This window comes from Chrysochloris asiatica, unplaced genomic scaffold, assembly GCF_000296735.1.
Source record: "Chrysochloris asiatica unplaced genomic scaffold, ChrAsi1.0 scaffold00054, whole genome shotgun sequence".
Classification (NCBI taxonomy): domain Eukaryota; kingdom Metazoa; phylum Chordata; class Mammalia; order Afrosoricida; family Chrysochloridae; genus Chrysochloris; species Chrysochloris asiatica.
In genome coordinates, this window is record NW_006408572.1 from 8,174,239 (window position 1) to 8,191,504 (window position 17,266).

Sequence of the window (17,266 nt, forward strand, 5' to 3'; positions counted from 1 at the left end):
ATCTTTCTCCTGCGGAGCAGCTGGTAGTTTCGAACCGCTGACCTTAAGGTTCGCAGCCCGATTCGTAACCACTACGCTACCAGAGCTAGCAACAATATATATAGTGATCCTGTATAGGGTTTCTGAGGAGTGCCTGGTGACCCTATACAGAACTGACTTAACAACACTTAACAACAACATGCTCCACCACATTCATAGTTGTGCTTGCAGGAAAGGTAAAATACCCATGTACCAATATGGGAAAAAAGGAGCTCTTGTAGCGTAGTGGTTATGAATCAGGCTGCTAACCTCAAGGTCGGCAGGCAGTTGGAAACTACTAGCTGTTCCATAGGATAAAGATGAGGCTTTCTGCTCTCGTAAAGATTTGCAGCCTCGGAAACCCTGTGTAGGGTCACTATGAGTCAGAACCGACTCCACCGTACTTAACAACAATATGGCAAAACGATGAAAATGTCTTAGATATCAAACATCGTAAGGCAATGAGGTGTGGGGTTTGAGGGTTCAGGGCCAAAGTCTCAATGGACACCATGGTCAGTTGGCAGAGCATAGTCCACAAAGGAAATGTTCTACATCCTACTTTGGTGAGTAGTGTCTGGGATCTTAAAGTTCATGAGCAACGAACTAAGGTGCAGCTATTGGGTCTCTCCATGTGTGGAAGACTGAAGACTGATGAGAATTGAAGATGCTTGATATCAATTAGCCCAACACTTACCAGTCTCCACAAGTCAAAGACCAGAAGAACTAGATGGTGCCTGGGTACCACTACCAATTGCTCTGAATGGGATCACATGAGAAAGTCCTGGATAGACTGGCAGAATATGTGGAACAAAATTCAAAATTATAGTTAACAATTTAACAACTTGGCACTGTGGGTTAATGCGACAGATTGCAAAGCCATTTGAACTGCAAGGTCAGTGGTTCAAGCTCACCAGCTTCTCCTTGGAAACCCTATACAGGGTCGCTATGGGTCGGAATCGACTCGCGGCAACTTAACAACAACTATATAAGGAGCTCTGGTAGTGTAGTGGTTATGAATCGGGCTGCGAACCGCAAGGTCAGCAGTTCGAAACTACCAGCTATTCCGTGGGAAATAGATGAGGCGTTCTGCTCCTGTAAAGATTTACAGCCTCGGAAACCCTGCACAGGGTCGCTATGAGTCGGAACCGACTCCACGGCACATAACAACAACAACAATATATAGATACACACACACCATATATATATATACACACACACACTATATATATATATATATATACACACACACACCATATATACACACTATATATAAACACACCATATATATATACACACACCACATATTATATATATATACACCATATATATATACACACACCATATATATACACACACACCACATATATATCTACACACCATATATATATGCACACTACACACATATACACCAAATATATAGACACATCACACATATACATACACCATATATATATACACACACCATATACATATATACACACACACCATATATACACACCATATATATACATATATACCATATATATATGTTGTTGTTAAGTGCTGTAGAGTCGGTTCCGACCCATAGCGACCCTGTACAGGGTTTCCGAGGCTGTAAATCCTTACGGGAGCAGAAAGCCTCATCTTTCTCCCGCGGAGCTGCTGGTAGTTTCGAACTGCTGACCTTACAGTTCACAGCCCGATTCGTAACCACCATATATACATACTATATTCGTAACCACCATATATACATACTATACATACACACTATAAGGCGGCCTGCGCCTCTCCCCCACCCTTGAGTCGGGGGAGGGTCTCGTTGGGCCGGGCTGTCTTGTGGCAGTGGGGGAGCTGGGGGTGGGGGGCGGTGGCGGTCGACAAGCCGGCGTCGTCGGCGTGGTTTGAACCCGCGCTCTCTCGTCTGGTCCAAGGGCGCGCGAACCCCGGCCTCCGCTTGCTTGGTTCCGTCGCAAACCACGGCTCTTTCTCCAAGGAGCTCTGGTAGGTAGTGGTTACTAATCAGGCTGCAAACCTCAAGGTCAGCAGTTCGAACCTACCAGCTGCTCCACGGGAGAAAGATGAGACATTTTGCTCCCGTAAAGATTTGCAGCCTCGGAAACTCTGTGCAGGGATATATATATATATATATATTTAAAGAGTGTGTTTAGTGGTCAGAAAGAGACTGAAGGAACCTGAGACTGTGGACCTGGGACCGCCCTTCAGGTGGAATTCACATCGTGACTCAAGTTTTACCCAAGCTGTAGATAGGTATATAGAGGGGACCACAACACTAATAAGATATGCTCACTAGGAATGATGGAACAGCCAATTATTCAAAATCAAAAGGGCGATATTTACCTAAAAACACAGTTGAGATGGTATGGGAAGTGGGGGTGGAATGAAAATCAGAACCACAGGGAGGTAGAGGGATACTGTTGTATGGAGGAGATTGCAATCATTGAGAGAAACAAATTGTAAGATTTGTTGAATGTAAAACTGATGATCCTGTCTGTACACCTTCACTCAATTCATAATAAAAAAGATTTTTGTTTAAATCAGCCAATGCAGGGTGAGGGGGCAGTAATTTAAAAAAGAAAGAAAGAAAGCCCTATGAATTACAATGATCTGATCTGCAACGGACCATGGGACTGGTACAGGATTGGGGCATCCTATCGTTCCATTGCGCATGGGGTTGCCATGAGTTCAGGGTTCAACTAGAAGTCAGTTAACTACTGGGTATGTTATGGTATAGCCAAACACTAGCAACCTTAGAAAGAATAAGGCAGTGCTTTATATACTGATAGAGAATGATCTCTGGATTTATGTTATAATATGTGACAGCATTTGTGGACGTTACAAGGTACTGAACAATGTGCAAAGTATACTACAATGTGCAGGAAAATGACGAAAGAATAAGCATGCATTTTCTTGTCAATGTACATGTAAGTAACTGGTAACAGTGGTTGTTGTGGGTGGGGTAACTGGTGGTTTAGAGCGGAAAGGGAGGGAGACACCACTGAACACCACTTTGTATCTTTTGAATTCTCAAACATGGGAATGGATTTACTACTGAAGTAATAAACCAGAAAGTCAGGTTTTAGAGACAGATTTTCCTCTATTTAACCTGTTTTACCAGGTTTCTGGTATTCTTTAATATCACTTTAATATTCCCTTATTATTTACTTTGCTTTTTACTTCTTGTAAAGGTATGTATTGCTGATGCTCACGGTGCGTTCCATGAAACAGCATATTATGTGATTCGGATGTTGTGTGAACACTCCTAGGATTATGAATGAGCTCTGTTTCTAAATCTGCCTTTAGTTGAATTTGTACATAAATTGGAACAGTTAGGAGTTTGTATCTAAAGTGTGTATTTCCATGCATAAACAATTAAAATAATATTTCCAGGTACATTAAAACATTTTCAACATGATAATACAACACTAATGTTTTGATGCACATTGCAAAGTAGTGCTCATTTGTTATTAGGAACCATTCTCTGTAACTCAAAATTGTAACTCAGGGATTGGGACCACAGACTTATTTGTGATAGGCATTTGCCTGGATGGAGGTTATGCAGTGTATGGCTGTACTGTCTTTGGTTTTTTTAGTATAAGGATAATGCTGTTGTTATTAAGTGCTGTTGAGTCAGTTACGACTCCTGGCAACCCAGTGTAGGGTTTCTGAGGAGTGTCTGGTGAGCTTGAACCGCTGACCTTGCGGTTCAAACCGACCTTGCAGTCCAGCTCATTAACCCACACAGCACCACACCAAGACTCTCAGACAAAACTAGCTACATGAAATGAATTAGGTAGTATTTCCTCCTCCCTTATTATTTATTTTGGCAATGATCTGTTTGCCTTTATTCTCCTCCAAGTGAAGGAATGATTTATAATTGATATTTCAGGTCACTGTGTTTCAACAAAGATTGATTAACATCCACAAGCCCTGACACACTGCGAAATTCAGCAGAAACACAAATGAGGAAGTTAAGCTGGTTCTTGGTAAGAGGAGCTCATATTAGTGGGAGACAGAGACGTAACCGAGATGATTACAATGCAGTAGTAAGTGTGTAAAGTAGAAATCTTTACAATACATGGAAACTCTAAAAGGAGAGCTGATTAGCTCTGGGAGAAGGTAAAATGACCAAGGAAGACTTCAGTGGAAAACTGGAGTCTAACCAGGGTTTGGTAGCGTAGTGGTTACGAATCGGGCTGCGAACCTTAAGGTCAGCGGTTCGAAACTACCAGCCGCTCCACGGGAGAAAGATGAGGCTTTCTACTCCCGTAAAGATTTACACCCTCAGAAACCCTGTACAGGGTCGCTATGGGTCGGAACCGACTCGACGGCACTTAACAACAACAACAACAACCAGGGTTTGGAGATCCTGGAAGGTGCAAATGGTTTGTGCTGGACAACTAACTCAATGGTTTGTGGTTGGAGTTTACCCAATAGCACTATAGAGAAAGAAAGGTCGGGTGATCTGCTTTCTTGAAGATCGCCAGCAAGAAAACCCTGTGGAGTTCTACACTTGGGACTGCCAAGAGTAGGAATCAACCATTATTTGTTTATTAAATAAGCATGTTTGGAGTCCCTGAGTGGTGCAAATAATTGAAGTGTTGACTGCTAACAGAAAGATTGGCAGTTGAAATCCACCCAGGCGTAACTTGGAAGAAAAATCTGGCGATCTACTTCCAAAAAAGCCGTCCTTGAAAACCCTATGGAACAAAAATCCTACGGAGCAGTTCTCCTTTGACACACATGAAGCTGCCACAAATCGGGACCAATCCCAAAGCATATGGAAACTCAAAGTTTGAAGGAAGTCAGATTTTCCAGAAGTTAGGGCTGCAGAGACAAAGACATCCCAGAGGGAAACACCTGGCAGGCTCTGAGAAACACTGACCGTAACCTAACACGGAGGAGTGAGAGGTGAGGATGGGGTGCGTTGGACCAAGGCAGCCTGGTTGGCAATGTCTTTAAATGAATGCCTAGGAATTTGGCTTTTTATCCTGCAACAACAGGGAGGCAGAGGCTTTAAAGCTAGAAAGGAATGGACCTCTGAGTCTGGCACAAGGGAGGCAAGTTTTCAAAGTTGGTTGAATAATTTCGTAGCCCAACTGTATCTTCCACAAATTCTACCTCAAAATTCAGTTTCCTTGCTCCCTTCACCCTCAAGCATCATCCTTTACAGGGGCAAACTAGCCAGGAGGGCAGGATGTGTGTGTGTGTGTACTTCCAGACTTGATTTTGATTTCTTCTTCCTGTCTGCTTTCTATCCAAATTCTGATGTGCAGCAACACTTCCCACCCCTTACCCACCCTCTACTTCGCGCCAGGACCCCCCCCCCCCACACACACATTCTTGGGTTTGAGGCTGAACTCTGGAATGTGTGTTTCTCCAGCGTTTGGCCCCGCCACGGGGTTGGCTGGAGACTTACCACCCACACCGTCAAAGTTTCCAAGGGGGTGGGGTCTCCGGTTAAGTTATTTGTGGCCTCCACTCTATTCCCGCAGAGGCCCGAAACGTCCTTTGGCAAGATGGGTATCTACCGCATCCGCGTGTCTACCGGAGCTTCGCTTTACGCGGGATCCAGTAATCAAGTGCAAATGTGGCTGGTGGGCCATCACGGGGAGGCAGCCGTCGGCACTCGCCTGCGCCCGATGCGGGACAAGGTGAGAGAGGGTCGGGCAGGGTGGGTTGTGCCCTGGTCCTAAGTGAGTCTAAAACCGGGGAGGGATGCGTTTTCTGCGATTCTCCGCAGGGTGAAGCGCTTGAGCGCGGTACGTGGCACACAGTTGGCGCTCAATAAATGGTCCAACCTCCCGGATTCCTTGGAATTAAGAGGATATCCCTGAGCGCCTCTGGATCAGTCTGGCCAAATCTGTGTTTGTTGTTGTTAAGTGCCGTCGAGTCGGTTCCGACTCATAGCGACCCTGGATAGGGTTTCCAAGGAGCGGCTGGTGACCTTAAACCTGCGACCTTGCGGTTCAAGCTGACTTTGTAGTCCAGCGCATTAACCTGCAGCGCCACACTAGGACTCCACCTTCCGGTTTACATATTCCTAAAGGCTCGAGTTCTGGTGTGTCCCTGTAGAATAAGCACTGGGCTGCTAACCACAGGTCGGGTTTGAACTCACCGGCAACTCCTCAGAAACCCTATGCAGGGTCGCTATGAGTCGGCACTTAACAAGACCACCAACAAAAGCTGGTACTCAAACCATCACCTTGATTTCTAGAACTCCGATTTCGCTTTCGGGCATTATCACCCGGGATAACAAATAGAAGCCAAGAGATGGGAAGTTCTCAATTTCCCGACCCCCTTCGCTTCTCCTACCACAATATCTACCTGGTGTTCGCCCCAGCTTTTGTTACTTTTCTCTTCGCCCGCCCTGAATTCCCATGGCTTGTCCAGCTCCCTCTTCCAGATCTCCAGATCTGTCCCACGGACTTCTCAAAGGCACAAAGGAGGACCTCCCTCTCTTTCATCTCTAGACTTTCCTTCCAGTTTTCCCCAGCTCCGGATGATCAGAAACCTGGGTAATCAGCCGCGTTTCTAACCCCTCTTCGTCTCCGTCTAACCTGGATGCTGCGCTGCCTATCTTAGCTCGAGGGTGTCTCCTGCATCGCTTCTCTGATGTTCATCTTGTCCCCCACCATCCGCCATCTCCAGTTCACCTACTCCTCTACCGGCTTATTTCCTACAGCCAGAGGGATTTCTCCCCAATACATCTCTCTACATAAAATCCTTCTTGTCCTCAGGTCCAAATTCAAAGCTTTTCGAAACTACCAGCCGCTCTGCGGGAGAAAGATGAGGCTTTCTGCTCCCGTGAAGATTTACAGCCTCAGAAACACTGTACAGGGTCGTTATGGGTCGGAACCGACTCGATGGCACTTAACAACAACAACAACGTAAAACCCTTCTTGTCCTCAGGTCCAAATTCAAAGCTGTTGACTTCCGAGATCCTTAACTAAACTGGGCGGGCTTATTTCCTTACATTGGCACTCAGCCCATCACCTACTGGAAGCTGCCCGTCCTCTCTTGGCCTCTGGTTGGCACTTCTTTCCCTCTCTTGCATTTCCCCTGACTAAATCCTCTCCACACCCGAGCTGCTTGGGACCTCTGGCTAGCAGGCGGCGGGAGAAGTTGGGGGGCGTGGGAGGCGTGGAGTCTTACTCGCGCTGGGTCCCGTGTTCAACACAGTACTAGGCACAGTTAGGGACTAGAGGAAGAAAGAGTAAAGGAAGGATGACACCTCCCATCATCTCCCCTCTCCTGCTTCACAAGGATGGAGTCGTGGGAGCATCTGTTCGATGCGCACCCTTTCTCTTTTTGGGTCCCTTTGCGTCGCTTTCACGGACATCTACGGCGTCCAGTGGGACCAGGGCTCAGCTCGGGTAAATCTTCCGCGGGGTCTACCTGATTCTGAACCTTTTCTGACCCGACAGGAGGAGGAATTCAAAGTGGACGTGTCGGAGTACTTGGGGCAGCTGCTGTTTGTGAAGCTGCGCAAACGGCGCCTCCTTCAGGACGACGCCTGGTTTTGCAACTGGATCTCCGTGCAAGGTCCCGGGAACAGCGGAGACGAGTTCAGGTTCCCTTGTTACCGCTGGGTAGAGGGCGATGGCGTCCTGAGCCTGCCGGAGGGCACTGGTGAGCGCAGGGTGTGCGAGTGGGTGTGGGGGAGGCTTCTGGGGCACACAGGAAACTGGGGCTGCACAGAGAGGCTTTGGGGAGGAGTGATTCCCACAGGGGCCAGACAGAGGGCTCGCTGGGGTGCAGCGATGACAGGGGTGGGAGACACCGCTGAAGAAAACTCATTCCTCCCTTCTCATAGGCCGCACGGTGGTTGACGACCCTCAAGGCCTGTTCAAGAAACACAGGGAGGAGGAACTGGAGGAGAGAAGGAAGTTGTACCGGTTAGCTCTCTTCCCAGGCCCCTCCCTACTCTTCCTGAGCCTCTGTGTTGCTGACCCTTCCTAAGTACAAATCCCTGACTTAATTTCCTCCTCGTCCCTCACAGGTGGGGTAACTGGAAGGATGGACTCATCCTGAATGTGGCTGGGGCTAGACTATGTGACCTGCCTGTGGATGAGCGGTTCCTGGAGGACAAGAAAATGGACTTTGAAGGTTCACTGGCCAGGGGGTAAGAATAAGGGGGCAGTATGAAAGGGAAGTGACTGGTCTATCCAAGGCAGATGGGTTATGGACTGTACAGGGCCTCAATTTACCCAGATGACCACTCAAGACTCTCAGGATCAGCAAGGAAGCCTTTATTAGCTGGCCAGCGACTACAGCCTCCCTAAAAGCGGGAATGACTGCAGCCCTGAACCTAATTTTTCAAAGAGTATATACATAGGCAGTCTGACATTATCTTGCAGAAACCATGGGTAAGGGTATGTGCATAAGCCATTAGGGTGGAGCTAGGGGTTCATCTGCTGGGACAGTTATCTAGAGAGAGCCTAGGGGTTGGGTGTATGCACACACCGTTTGACAGAAGCAGAAATAAGCTATGGTTAGGAGGGGAAGGGGAGGTGCAGCAGAGAAAGTTCCTACTTAAAACTTTTCTGCTCAGGCAGGACTTAACATACAGGGGCTATTCATGATTCAAAAAATGGAGTCAGTTAGGGCAACTTTACAGTTGCAATGTCTGATTCTCAGACTAATTCTCAAACTCTTCGTCTCATCCTTCCCTGAAGATTGGCAGAACTAGCTGTCAAAGACTCTTTAAATGTTCTGACTTGTTGGAATGATCTGGACGACTTCAATCGGATTTTCTGGTGTGGCCAAAGCAAGCTGGCTGGTCAGTACCTCCCACTCCACTATTTTCCCTGGTGGTGGTTATGTGCCATGGAACCGAGTCATAGCCATCCTGTACAGGGTTTCCGAGGCTATAAATCTTTACGGGAGCAGAAAGCCTCCTCTTTCTCTCGTGGAGCAGCTAGTAGTTTCGAACTGCTGACCTTAAGGTTCTCAGCTTGATGTGTAACCAGTGCGCTACCAGAGCGCCACTATTTCCCCTAGATCCCACCAAATCCAGGGGAATGGAAATAAGTGGGTTTGGGGACCAAAAGCCTGGAGCCTTGAAATGGGCCAGCATCAGGTGGGGATGGAGATGCTTCAGTAGGGTTTGGAAGGACCACCAGCTCAGATCCCACCAGCATGTTTAATAAATGCCATCTCCAGAACGAGTGCGGGATTCCTGGAAGGAGGATGCTTTATTTGGGTACCAGTTTTTCAACGGAGCCAATCCCATGCTGCTCAGACGCTCCACGCGTCTTCCCAGCCGTCTAGTGTTTCCTTCAGGGATGGAGGAGCTGCAGGCCCAGCTGGAGAAGGAGCTCCAGGTAGGGACATAAAAACAAACAAACAAACACAACAAAAAACCAATGAGACATGGATGGAGATGGAATGAAATGAGGTATGGTCAGCATCAATAGTGCTGCTGCAGGGTCCACTTGTAGTTGGGGGCTTGTTGCCAGTAGCAACAAGGGACTCATCTTGGAGAAGGGCAGCAGCATGGTCTTCCTCCCCGCACGAGAATAACCACACTGTGGAGGGAGGGTGTGTGATAAAGACAGAGTCAAAATGAAGAAATGCAACTGGTCCTTGGTGCTAAGGATTCAGGGGGTGATATGGATCTTGGATTAAGAGGATCAGGGTCAGTGATGGAGTTAAGAGTCAACATGGGTTAATTGAAATAGAGAATTCCAGTGTAGTTATAAACTAAGGTAGACTTGAGTTTAAATCCTGGCTCTGCTATTGGTAAGCTCAGACAAGATACCCAACCTCTTTGACCATCTGTTTTCTCTGGGATGAATTCAAACACACATGAAGATTATGTGAGGTAATGTGTGCCTGATCCATTGCCTGATACAAAGTAGGTAATGGAGAAAAGTCAGTTCCTGTCTTCTCCCTTTTGAGAATCGGAGTGGAAAGAAGATGCTTTTTGCTGATAGCAACCCTTGCTCTCTCTCTCCCGATCCAGGAAGACACCCTGTTTGAAGCTGACTTCTCCTTGCTGGATGGGATCAAGGCCAATGTCATCCTGTGTAACCAGCAGCACCTGGCAGCCCCTCTGGTCATGCTGAAGTTGCAGCCTGATGGGAAACTCTTGCCCATGGTCATCCAGGTGAGGGAACCCAAAACTCTTGCTCCCAGAGTTTGAGCCTCCACCCTTCATGCACAAATCCACTTTGTGCAATGTCATTGTGTTCTGGTAGTGGGAGAGATAAGAAAGCCCTCTACTTCAAGGATTTTAAAGCTGAGGTGGAGAACTAGACTAGGCCAATTCTGAATAAGCAACTGTTGTTATTAAGTACCGTTGAATCGGTTCTGACTAGAAGAGACCCACCCTGTAAAGGGTTTCTGAGAAGTGACTGGTGGGTTTGAACTGCTGACCTTGTGATTAGCCGTTCACTGCTTATCCTACGGTGCCTAAGCAGTACTCCGAATAATCTACTAGTTCAGAGGAAGTCCCTGAGGACAGAGTCAGGGCTGAAGAACTGTCATGGTACTGACTGTAGGAGTCAGGAAAGTCCCAGAGAACAGTTGAACTGGGTTATTTGGGAATAATATGAGGTGAGAGGGGCTCACTGTGGTGGGCCCTGGATGCCACATGAGAAGGAACATGGAAAGTAGGGGAAGGCTGTTATACTGTCTGGCAGTGGTGTTCAGAATGCATTGGAGAAGGGAAATACTGGATACAGGAATTTGGGTAGGATGTTACAGCCAGTGCTCCAGGCAGAAGTAATGGATTCAGATAGGGGAGTAGTGTTGGTGGTGAATAAAGAAGGTGGATGGAGCTGCAGAGGAAGATTGAACTGATCCGTATCAAGGAAAGTGGAAAAGGAGGAGCTAGGCAAAGCAGAAACTGAAATAGGACACAGAGTGAGAGGAAAAGATGCTGAAGTGTGCTTTTGTCTTGCCAACTTTGAGGTAACGGGGACACTTTCAAGTTATAATGCTTAGCAGGTGTGTCCTTGTAGGATAAGCTCTGGACTGCTAACCACAAGGTCAGTAACTTAGACCTACCAACTACTCGTCGAAACGCTATACAGGGTTGCTATGAGTCGGAACAGACTCCATGGCACTTAACAACATCAGATATCTGAGAACTAGGAACTTAGTCATCTGTGTAGTAGAGGTGGTGTTGAAAAATCAGAAAGAGGCTGATATTCTGAAAAAGAGCGTGGGATGAAGGAAGTAGAGGGTGGTACATACTGAAGAGTCTGAAAGGGGAAGTGGAACCTGGAGAAAGCAGTGGAAGAGTGGTTTCTGCAGAAATTTGAGGGCAGAAACTTGCATAATGCCAGCGCACTGAGTGGGGAGAAAATACAGAATAGCTGTAGGTAGGGAAGAGGGGGTAGCAGCAGGAAGATGGAGAAGTCCCAGGTGATTTGGAGGAAGATGGTGGTGGTGTGCTGTGGAGTCGGTTCCGACTCATAGTGACCCTGCATAGGATTTCCGAGGCTGTAAATCTTTATGAGCAGAAAGCCTCATCTTTCTCCCGCGGAACAGTTGGTAGTTTCCGACTGCTGACTTTGAGGTTAGCAGCCTGACTCATAACCACTGCACTACCAGAGGTGAGGTTAAACCTGCTAGGGTGGAGGAACCTGCTGGGCACAGCACTAATTTCTTTTTTTTTTTTCTTTAATCTTCTTTTTCCTCAAGCTCCAGCTTCCACGCATCGGAGCTCCCCCTCCACCACTTTTCCTGCCCACAGATCCCCCGATGGTCTGGCTCCTGGCCAAATGCTGGGTCCGGAGCGCAGACTTCCAGCTTCATGAGCTGCAGTCTCATCTTCTAAGGGGACACTTGATGGCTGAGGTATTTGCTGTGGCCACCATGAGGTGCCTGCCATCGATACATCCTATCTTCAAGGTATCGCTTCATTCCCTGCTCCTCTCTCTGATCCATGGCACACTCCACTTCTAGACATCCTTTTTGGGGGAACTCAGTGTGGGAGGCTTACCATGTCTGCTCAAGAGGTGATAATATCACTTTCCAAGCAGGCAAAAATAATTCTTGGGGGGAGGGGCCAAAAAGTCTCAGCTGGGTGATATGATGGAGTATTTGGATAGAGTTTAGATAGGGTGATTAGGAAGGTCCTTCTGAACAGATGACAGAATCTGAGACCCTGAGAAGCCAGCTATGATGTGATCAAGGGCCACAGTATTTCAGGCAGAAAGAACAGCTAAAATATGAGGCTGAATAAGCTTGATGTGTGTGAAGATCACAAAGGAGGTAACAGTAATAGCCAAAGGGGAGAGGGAAGGAGAGAAGAGGTAGGGGCCAGCCCAGGCCATTTCAACCAGGAGATATCACTTCCTAAGGAAGCAAAATAATGCTTGGGGGAAGGGACAAAAAAATCTCTCTCTTTTTATGTATAAAGCATAGATACTTATACAATACACAACCACATATATGTAGGAGCACGGTGGCTCTATAGGATAAGCACTGGACTTCGAACCACAAGTTCAGCGGTTTGAGCCCACCAGCCGCTCCTTGGGAGAAAGATAAGACTTTCTTTTCCTGCAGTATTTAAAGCCTTGGAAACCCTATACAGGGTCGCTGTGAATTGCTTTGGTGGTGGTAGTGGTTATGTGCCGTGGAGTCAGTTCTGACTCATAGCGACCCTGTACAGGGTTTCCGAGGCTATAAATCTTTATGGGAGCAGAAAGCCTCATCTTTCTCCCGCAGAACAGCTGGTAGTTTCGAACTGCTGACCTTGCAGTTCGCAGCCCAATTCGTAACCACTACGCTACCAGAGCGCTTGTGGAAGTCATTAGGAGATGCAAATCAATTGTAGACTCTTGGTATTGATGGGCCCCTGAGCTTGGAGTCTGCTTTTCCTGAAGACTGGAAGCTTTTACTGCTTTGCAGTCTGGTTTCCTGCAGGGACCTGTCACAGCTGTCTTTGACATTGTCCTTCCTGGTTTCTCTCCCTCTAGCTTATCATTCCTCACTTGCGCTACACCATGGAAATTAACCTCAGGGCCAGGACTGGGCTGGTCTCTGACTTGGGAGTTTTCGACCAGGTATGGGAGCGAAAGGGGGATGCTGGAGTTCCTTCTCCCTTGTGCCCACAGAGCAGCTGACCCTGCCTATCCTTGCTCTTCAGGTGGTGAGCACAGGTGGAGGAGGCCATGTGGAGCTGCTCAAGCGAGCCGGAGCCTTCCTAACCTATCGCTCATTTTGTCCCCCTGATGATCTGGCTGACCGGGGGCTCCTGGGAGTCAAGTCTTGCTACTATGCCCAAGATGCACTTCGGCTCTGGGAAATCACTTCTCGGTGAGCTGGTGGGATTGGGGTGGAAAAGTGTAGGTCAACAAAAGTTCTGTATTTTAGGGAAAGGGAGCTAAACTGGCCATGTGGGCAAGGAGTGGAGGGCCTGGGCTCTTGTCAGCTCTAGCTTGCTCACATGGACCCCTTGACTGGCAGCTATGTGGAGGGCATTGTGAATCTTCACTATAAGACAGATATGGCTGTGAAAGAGGACCTTGAACTGCAGTCCTGGTGTCGGGAGATCACTGAAATTGGGCTGTTAGGAGCCCAGGACCGAGGTAAGATAAGCGCCTGACCCGATTCCTGAGGCACTACTCCTTGGAACTTCCCAGAATCCTCTCTACACCTATGGAAACTTCTAGAAACATTTCCAACCCCTATGAAAACTCTCAGAGGCTTTCCTAGAATCCTTACCCTTTCAGCTAGAGATAGGTCCCCAGCTCATGCACTCAGAACCCTTTAGGTCCCAGATGCAGTAGGACCAGTGGTTGCTGGTAGATGTTTAATAAACAACTGGCTCTCCAGAAAATGCCCTGGTTTGTAGCATTTGCCATCGCCATGGTAAAAATTTCTCACCATAATCGATTTAAAGATACCAGTGTGAAATTAACCAGCTTGCTAAATTTCTAGAATTTAACAAAGTCAGCTTTCATCAGCAAGTAAGAGTCAGATCCCACACACCACTGGGGGCGTGGGGTGGGGGAAGGAGCTTCCAGAAGACCTCTCCATGTCCTCCATCCTATTTGGTTGTATTCCCACAATGGTTACTGAGAGTTCTTGGTTCCTCTTCTCACTCCTGGTCTCCCTTGTCTTTGTGAACTCTGTTTCTATTCCTGGCTTCATGGTTTCTCATTCTCCTCACCCCTTGCCCTTTGCAGGGTTTCCTATCACCTTACAGACCCGGGACCAGCTTTGCCACTTTGTCACCATGTGCATCTTCACCTGCACTGGCCAGCACTCCTCCATTCACCTGGGCCAGGTACTCACCATAGGATAGCAGCTGAAAATTTGAGGCCTGGAGTCGGGGAGGAGGCTGCATGCAAGTGGGCTGACATGTTTTCATGTTTAGTAGACCTTGACTCTAGACATCTGACCCCTCCTTAGCTGGACTGGTACACTTGGGTCCCCAACACACCCTGTACGATGCGGTTGCCCCCACCTACCACCAAGGATGCAACGCTGGAGACGGTGATGGCGACACTGCCCAACTTTCACCAGGCTTCTCTCCAGATGTCCATCACTTGGCAACTGGGCAGGCGCCAACCCATTATGGTGAGAGCCAGGTGCCTGGGACCCCAAGCAGAGAGATGCTGTGGGAGGCATGGCACCCCAAGCTGGGCGTCATCAGACTCTCAGCTGCCTTTTTCTCTCCATCCCAGGTGGCTCTGGGCCAACACAAGGAGGAGTATTTCTCAGGTCCTGAGCCCAAGGCTGTGCTGAAGAAGTTCAGGGAGGAGCTGGCTGTCATGGATAAGGATATTGAGACCCGAAATGCACAGTTGGTCATGCCCTATGAGTACCTGAGGCCCAGTCTGGTGGAAAACAGTGTGGCCATCTGAGTGCCCTGAGCCTGTAGTTGTTTCAGCTACAACCCTTCTCCCCTTAGTGGTTTCAGCCCTACCTTCCCGATCCCTTTTCTCAATCCCACCTTCCACTTGTCCCCAGTGAACAATTTTTGTTCTAGATGTCTCACCCACCCAGGGACCTTGGTCCCTTTCTTTCCTCCCTCTCTTGTTACTTTCTTCCTTCCATTTCTTCCTCCCTCTTCATTTAGATCCTCCACAGAGCAAATAATTAAAAAAGATCCCCCAACCATCAGTTTCCTTTGAGTTCATTCTGACTGTGCCCCACAGGGGTTTCAAGGCTGTGACTATTTGGGAGCAGATCACCAGACTTTTCTTCAGAGTGCCTCTGGGCGAATGAGAACTGTCAGTGTTTCAGAGAGAAGTCAACTGTTTAATTTTTTGGTACCTCCCTGGGACTCCTGTTTCAGAATATAGTAGTATGATAATGTTGTTATGTGCTGTGGAGTCGGTTCCGACTCATAGCGGCCCTGTACAGGGTTTCTGAGGCTGTAAATCTTTATGGGAGCAGAAAGCCTAATATTTCTCCTGTGAAACAGCTGGTAGTTTTGAACTGCTGACCTTGCGGTTCACAGCCCGATTCATAACCACTACACTAATACGATAATGTGGCTGTGTGCCGTGGAGTCGGTTCCGACTCATAGTGACTCTGAACAGGGTTCCGAGACTGTAAATCTTTATGGGAGCAGAAAGCCTCATCTTTCTCCCACAGAACAGCTGGTAGTTTCGAACTTCTGACCTTGCGGTTCGCAGCCCGATTTGTAACAACTAAGCTACCAGAGTTCCTTAGTATGTAATAGACTGTCCCAAATACAACATGGAGTCCTTGTGTGGTGCTGTGGGCTAATGTGCCAGTTCAAAGTCATTTGAATTGCAAGGTCAGTGGTTCAAGCTCACCAGCTATTCCTTGGAAATCCTACACAGGGTCACTATGGGTTGCAATCGACTCGACGGCACTTAACAACAATAGCAACAAATAAAACATGGGTAAACAAAATATAACACATCAAATAAACCTTTTTAACTAACTGCATAGGATTTACCACACACCCTTAAGTCACATACAGCACAAAGCTAACCATGGACTTGAAGAGTCTCAAGATTTTTGATTTCCAAGGTTTAATTTCATGGCTCACTTAGAAAATGATCAACCGAAGAAGCTGTTGGTGAAATGGGGCAGTGAGAAACCAAGGGCACTGGGAAAGTTGTAGCTTGGCCAAAGTTAAATGACATCTGGACAGCCATATGACAGCTATAAAATGTAGCTTGTTCCCTAACTACCTGCCATAGTCAATTACTACCGTTTCTTCTCTTAATTGGTAGCTAATCCCTACTTTAAGGGCTATCTCAGGAAGGGCGAAAAACAGCTACACATTTCTTGTGAAAGCCACTGATAACCACCACTGGGAAAAAGCTAATGGTATCTGTTAGAGGCAACATGAGAACCATCAGCAATACTCAAGATAAGCAAGCAACAAAGAAGTTTTCTGACATTCCTTAAACTCCTACCCTACACTAGAGAACTCTATAAATGCCCCCTCCCCTTTTAACTCAGGGAGGCAGATCTGGGAGATTGCTGCTCACCTGTGCTCTGTGTATCAATACACAATAAATGCTTTGTTTTTTGCTCTGAACTCTGCCTCTGATTGTTGGCTATATTGTTAGAACTTTTTCTGGTTACAGTTTTGCTACTACAGATGGGAAGGCTGATTTTCTGAGACTTAGGGGATCCATATAGGACCAGTCTTCCTAAAAGGCCCAAGTGGAGGGTTGAATCAGTCCCAGTCCTCTTCTACTCCCAGAGCATAACTGAACAAAGCAATGAGCTGCTAACGGCAGGGATGGATAGGGCTGTGATCAGCGGGGCCGTTTGGAAAACCCTTGATTTTAAGATGAGGGGCATTGCAGGAACCAGCCCTGAAGGAACAGGGTCCTTGGAGGCAGACAGAGAATTGAAGATGGCAGGGGACTCAAGATAGTCAGTCGAGAGAGCTTTATTGCTTTACAGATTGAGCTTAAATACAATCTCCATGGGTGTGTGTGAAGGAAGAGATCATACATCTTTAGTTACTGATTAACAAAACAGTTTCTTGATCACAATACCACTTCCATCATGTTCGGAAACAGGTAGCACATGATAAATGTTTATTTATGAGAATCATACATACAAGGATTAATTTTGTTAATTATGGTAACTATAGATAAAGATTGAGTACACAGTGCTACAGTGATCCACCTACATAAATGCCTTTCCCTTAATCTAAGAATTACATTCCAAGTATGAGGTCAGCGTGGTCTCAGCCCATTACTGATGGCATGCAAGGCTTCCCTTGTAGCTCTCATCAAGGCACCCCTTAGTTAGAGACCTATTGCCGGGTGGGCTTCACACACGTTCCTTCACT

General features: G+C 47.3%; 1 protein-coding gene across 1 annotated transcript; it reads left to right on the plus strand.

Annotated features, from left to right (window-relative positions):
* Positions 1–5,516: 5,516 nt before the first annotated feature.
* On the plus strand, positions 5,517–14,840 carry ALOX15 (arachidonate 15-lipoxygenase). The gene is made up of 14 exons (XM_006863330.1): positions 5,517–5,669; positions 7,443–7,647; positions 7,832–7,913; positions 8,018–8,140; positions 8,694–8,797; positions 9,181–9,341; positions 9,983–10,126; positions 11,668–11,877; positions 12,948–13,034; positions 13,118–13,287; positions 13,438–13,559; positions 14,160–14,260; positions 14,386–14,553; positions 14,661–14,840. The coding sequence occupies exons 1-14, from the start codon at positions 5,535–5,537 to the stop codon at positions 14,838–14,840; spliced, it is 1,992 nt and encodes a 663-aa protein (XP_006863392.1). The 5' UTR covers positions 5,517–5,534.
* The last annotated feature ends 2,426 nt before the right edge of the window (positions 14,841–17,266 follow it).